Genomic DNA, 6,000 nt, shown 5'->3' on the forward strand with positions numbered 1-6,000 from the left:
GGCAGTGTCCAAAACAAAGACCTTCTCAGGTCTAAAGTGCAAACTGAAACTTTTCCAAACATGAAAAGAAGTCAGATGAACATTAGGAGCCCATTCTTTAGTTAGATGAGAACAAAATACATCTATTGGGCTCAGATGGAGTCCAGCATGTTCGATGTGAACCTGATCAGGACTACCACAGTGAATGCATCGTCCTGACAGTGAAGACCAGAGGTGGGATTGTGATGATATGGGGCTGCATGGTGTTGGTGAGATAACATCTATAGATAAATTAATAACCAATACTGGCTGACAAGATGACTCCCAGTCTGCAGAAGCTTGAAGAAGAGGAATATTCCAGCATGAGAACCATCTAAAGCACAAAACCACACAAGAGTTTCTAAAGAAAGTCAAAGTGAGAATTACGACCTGGACAAGTATGTGACCTGACTAGAGTACAATAGAGCGCTGTGGGGTATTTTAAACACAAAAGTAGCCCAGCACAACCCCTCAAACAAAGAGCAGCTGAAAAAATAGTGTCTGACTAGTGGCAGAACATCGCTGCAGAAATGTGCTGAGGAGGCCTGAGTCTGTCATCTGTCACTGTGTGCTGTATCCTGTTGTCTCTCTTTGATATGCAAAGATTTGCCTGGCCTGTCTGTGTTGGGTGTTTATGCATGACTGTTGAAAAGATCAGTCCATTTACAGTAAGAGGATTGTCTGATGTCTTATTTGCTAGACAACTATACCATTTGCTCTTATTCCTGAACATTGGGTGGACTGTAAAATGATTGCACTTGAGTAAAAATGAATGAACAAAACTGGTTAAACAAATCATTTTGGCTAAACCATCTTGAAGGACCAAAGACACACCAAAGATTCCTCTGTACAGAAAAGCCTGTTATATGTTATATCCCACTTTCTCCTCCCGACAGCCCAGTAACCTCAGGCAATAAAGATTAAAGCCTTCTATTACTTTGTATTATACAGTGATGAACTTGCAGGTCGGTGTTGGTAGAGTTATAACATCGTCCTCACAGCTGAGCTCAGCTGTTATTGCCTGGTTCAAATCACTGGAAACAGTCTCCACTGCTCAGGGTTTATTTTATTATCATGTCTGCCTCTCTGTTATCTAAACTCTTAGTGTGTCACCAAGCCTCTCCTCTCCTGATTAATTTTTATTATTATTTTTTGTTAAATTACAGATAATTAGTAAAAATCACAGGAAAAAAAAAAGATTAACTTATGCAAGCTACAAGTAATGTCCACATCAAAATAAGTAATTTTACAAATCAAAATTTAGCCATAAAATTGTGTTTTAACTGTATTTAAATCAGCAGAAAACATCATTGTTTCACAGACATTTATTACTGAAAGGAAAAACAAATGTATTAAGGATAAGAAAATGGTTTTAAAACAATAATAACAATATTAAAACATAAATTATTCTTATTATTATTATTATTAAATTAACTGAAAATATACCTAGATAAAGTCTAGTTAATTTACAGAAAGAAAGTACGAATTTATTTGGTAAAATAAGGCCAAAATTGTACAAAATGTTCACATGAAAAATCTGTATTTATACAAATGTTCCTTTTCAGTGCGTGACTGTAAAACTACACTTTTAGTAGGATATAAATCTAATAAAGATAGAACTATTTCATAGATATTTCCTATTATTATACATGTTTGAAAACTGGGAGGAAGCTGGAGAACCCAGAGAGAACCCACGCTACACGGGGAGAACATGCAAACTCCAGGCAGAAAGATCCCGGGTGTCCTCACTGGGACGTGAACTGGTGACCTTCTTGCTGAGAGGCAACAGTGCTACTAACTGCGCCACCTTGCAGCCCAGTTTTCAAACATGTGAACATTAATCAATCATTTTCTCACTTAGGTTACCGTTTATTATCTATGTGTTTATTTTATGTATATGTCTTTGCTGTGGAACTATTTTTGCTGGTAGAGTGACCTTCTGGTAGCTCAGGACGGCTGTTGAAGAAGTGCCTGAGGGTCAAGAGGTCTGAGGTCAGCCAGAGGAGACACTTTTACAGTCCTAAAAAAGGTTTGGGGATGATATATGCAGTGGTTGGTGGTTCTTGACAAATTTTACTGGGGGGGCCAAGGTGGGGCCAGGGTTTAGTCACAGGGGCACATTAAGAAACGACAACAATGATATTCAATGAGGTTATCAGGGCCAGTGTTGAAATGTGTAACATAAGGAACATTTAAACATAAGTGGTTTGGTTTCCTGCCATTCAAACTCTACTATCACGACAGCAACAGGATACGGCGGTTGTGCTGTCTGGCAAACTGGTTCTGAAATATGTAAAGATCCAAGGCCTTGGTCCTTCTGGATTCTATACTCAGGACACCAAGATCACTGAGTCGATCATCAGCAATGGTGGACGACCTCGCTCTCAGAACACATGAACAAAAGGGGAGCGGTAAGGCGGGAAAAACTCATATTGTATGTAGGGGTACAGGGACCCCCAGCAAAGGTTCCACACAACAACTGAGAGGTGTAACTTTGTGTAATTATAACAATAAACATAATAATAAAACATGTATATTATATATTCCTAATACAATAATACATATATATTTAACCCACAAACACTGCTGCTCCACTGACCCTCTTACATCTCTATCAATAAGTTTACCATCCATACTCAGCACGGGTGGATACTGTTATATACTTTACTCACCACTGGTCCAATAAAACAGTCCTGCATTATGTGGTGTCCTCGCGGAGGTGACGTCATCAAGTACACTGATGTTCCAATTGCACATTAACCGTGAGTCCGTATATGTCCAGGAGACAGCACAGAGAGCAAAGCCGGGCTACAGTTTGGGTGCTACTTCATCGTATAGAACAGGGGTTCCCAAACTTTTCAGCCCGCGACCCCCAAAATACCGGTTCCTGATACTGGCGACCCCCACTATCCCTGGAGGTGACTGAAACATAACAAAGCATGCACACACTAATAGGTGTATCCAATCACGGGCAAAACCACAACAAAAAGGAACAGAACCGCCTGACAACCATGATATGATGTTACATATGACAACTTACTACAGGATGAAAGCATCAGTCAACATTTAACTTGTGAGTGAACATTGTTGCTGTCATGTGTGACTTGTACGCTTTAATTTCCATGTAAGCAGAAGAACATCTCAGTCATAGTAGCAGCTATAACATGTGAGTGAACATGTGAACATCATTGCTGTGCAAAAAATAACTATGCTTCAGTGTTGAGCTAGCTAATGATATGGGCTGGTACTATGCATGGAGCACAACAAGTCCATTCTGCTACCCACCCTCAGGGCCTTTGAGAACCCCTGGTATAGATCACAGAGCTGCATTAGTTTCGGTTTCGGCACATGTCACCGTTATGAAGTTTATTACTCAGTCAGCACAGGGGCCAGTGGACAGGGGCACCGGCCTCCATAGGCTCCTGAGTAGAACCGCCTCTGCTTATACGGTATGGAACCCATAACAGGGTTATATGTGCATCTATGTATACTGACCAGTTAAAATCAATTTCTGTCTGTTTACTATAAAAGCTGCTTTAATGTGCACGTCTCCTTTAAGAACAAACTCTGTTATTCTCCATATCAAATTCTAGATCCAGCAAAGTGTTCTGTGTTTTTTTTAGTACAATGATAAAGCATATATCCATGACAAATGTTAAAATATGCCACTGTTTTTAAACTTTTTTTTTTTTTGGCATCCTTGCTGCCAGATCTTCATCGTTTGTTTTCAGTGCAGTGAATAAAATCCCATCGATGTACGTGTTGCATTTGAGAAAGTCAAACAAAACCGCCGACGATTGGTTTAACTTTTATTAATAAAAATAATAAATATCTAGGAAAGAAAAAAAACATTTCAGCATCATTGCACACGATTTAAATTCATTTACATTCTCTCAGCTAGTGCAGAATCTGCTCCTCTATCTGATATAATTACAAGATCACAGTCAAAGAATCAGCTTAGTGGTTTTTCCTTTTTGATTAGAGCTCGCACACACATATTTTACTATATGTACAGCTGCGGTGTGTGATCCTGCCAGCGCATTCTGTTCCCTTCACGCCGATCACAGACTGGCAGGAGCTTCTGGAGGCCCGGAGATGTTTCCACGTCATGTTTCCCGACCCCCTCGACCCCTCTGTTTTCACCTTTCACCTTCCTCTTGCCATCCTTAGCTACCCTCAGACCTCGTTTACCCTCGGTCGCCACATTTAAGAGCACTTTCGTCTACCTTACAAGGACATTTTGCGCTTTGGTGAAGGTGCACCAGTGATTTGTGGATATGGTGAAACGGCACCTTCACCATTTCTGATACCAACAAAGATAAAAAAGTGGCATTCTTAGAGCTCCAACAGTCACTATTTCTATATACATCTCATCATAATCTGTGATCTTTCCTTCCCATCTGTCATCCTCTCTCCCTAACATCCCCGCTTCTTCTTCTGTCCTTTTCTTTTTCACCCCCTCTGGGCCTCCTGGGACATGGAGCGACCGAGGGCTTTGGGCGCTTTGGCGAACTCCATGAGGGTGGGTTTGACTGGAGGCAGGTCTCGGGTGATGTCGTCCACGGTCCTCTTGCTGGGGCAGATGCCGTCCGGAGTGGGGAAGGGCTGGAAGTCCTGCTCGGTGTGGGGGGCCCCGCGACCCAGCCGGGCGCCCAGCTCGGCGGGGACGAAGATGGGCAGCGGGAGGGTGATCCTCTTGGGCAGCAGCTGGTGCTCCCTCACCCCTCTCTCCACGGTGCCCACTCTGAAGACACCGGAGGGGCAGGACTGGATCAGGGGACGGGCCTGCCACTGCCGGGTCAGAGTCTCCCTGCGAGAGTGGTCGTTCATGTTCATGGTCTGTCTGTGGGAGGGAAGTCGGAATATTTAGCCAAGAGGAAGTAGATGTCAACCCATGTGTATCACTGGGATATGTGGTCGGTCTTACCTGTCCTGAGGTTGAGTCTTGAGGCTGACGCTGTGCCAGTCGGCGCTGTAACTCTCCCTCTGAGCCTTATTCTCCTCCCGGACGCTGCAGGACAGCTCGGCTCCCACCACCACTCCGTTACGCTTCTCCATCGTGGTGCAAATAGGCATCATCTCGCCTCCAAGTGGGTCTCAGGTGTTCGCTCAGGGAAAGGGATGCTTCAGCTGGCTCTGTCTTCAAGCTCTGCCTCCGTCTGTGCCATCTACACCGGAGCTGGAGACTTTTATAGATGCTCCGCTGCTATTTCTGCTTCATGTTGTCACTCTACAATCAGCGAGTGCCGACATCCGACACCGAGTCCTCCGTGTCTCGTTCCCGGACAGCTGGAAGTGGCTCCGAGGAGGAGGGTTTAGGGTAATTAGGAAGGAAAATCCCCTGATTCTCAAAGTGTACGTCCAGTAACCTCTGTAATCACTCAGCCCAACACTTTCCACTTCAGAGGGGGGGGGGAGAAGAACCACGCAGACCGCGGGGGGAGATTATGCAAACATGTAGGCAACAGGTTTGGTCTTAAGGGAGGAATCTTAATAAGATTTTGGTTTTGATAAAGACGAAGCTGCGAGTGAGGCCTTCGCTAATGTGGAAAGAAAGCAGGATGCAGCTGTTGTCCAAACAAAGGAGCACAGGAAAAAATAAGTTCACATATCTATCTATCTATCTATCTATCTATCTATCTATCTATCTATCTATCTATCTATCTATGTACACAACTTAACCGTTGCTAACAGCATAAAGACATTATGGTCTGGTTTTTGCTGTTGTTGTTGTTGTTTTTTTCAACGTGTAAATGTTTGGGTTTTTTCTATGTTTTCTATGAAAATCTATAAAAACAAACAAACAAAAAAACAGTAACTTGTTAAAAACTGTTAAATTTTTATTTTTTTTTTTACAGTGTATGTTTGGGGCACTTACAATAACTGCCTTTTACAGTTTTTGAATGTTACAGGATTATACTGAACTTTGCTGTTGTTTTGTTTTGTTTGACTAAAGTAAGAATTTAAAATGTTTAAAAATCA

At 42.5% G+C, this 6,000-nt stretch overlaps 1 protein-coding gene and 1 long non-coding RNA gene across 2 annotated transcripts in view; one reads left to right on the forward strand and one right to left on the reverse strand.

Annotated features, from left to right (window-relative positions):
* The first annotated feature begins 2,505 nt into the window (after window positions 1-2,505).
* The window catches only part of LOC103366498 (uncharacterized), a 24,735-nt gene continuing 21,240 nt past the window's right edge, over window positions 2,506-6,000 (forward strand). Inside the window, exons 1-2 of the long non-coding RNA XR_520668.1 lie at window positions 2,506-2,516; window positions 5,487-5,491. This is a non-coding gene — a long non-coding RNA (uncharacterized LOC103366498). The remainder of the gene's footprint in view (window positions 2,517-5,486; window positions 5,492-6,000) is intronic.
* On the reverse strand, window positions 3,814-5,207 carry tcap (titin-cap (telethonin)). The gene is made up of 2 exons (XM_008294243.1): window positions 4,946-5,207; window positions 3,814-4,861 (listed from the first exon to the last, which is right to left on the reverse strand). The coding sequence occupies exons 1-2, from the start codon at window positions 5,095-5,097 to the stop codon at window positions 4,471-4,473; spliced, it is 543 nt and encodes a 180-aa protein (XP_008292465.1). The 5' UTR covers window positions 5,098-5,207; the 3' UTR covers window positions 3,814-4,470.

The sequence above is a fragment of the Stegastes partitus genome, unplaced genomic scaffold, assembly GCF_000690725.1.
Source record: "Stegastes partitus isolate 25-593 unplaced genomic scaffold, Stegastes_partitus-1.0.2 Scaffold950, whole genome shotgun sequence".
NCBI classification, from domain to species: domain Eukaryota; kingdom Metazoa; phylum Chordata; class Actinopteri; family Pomacentridae; genus Stegastes; species Stegastes partitus.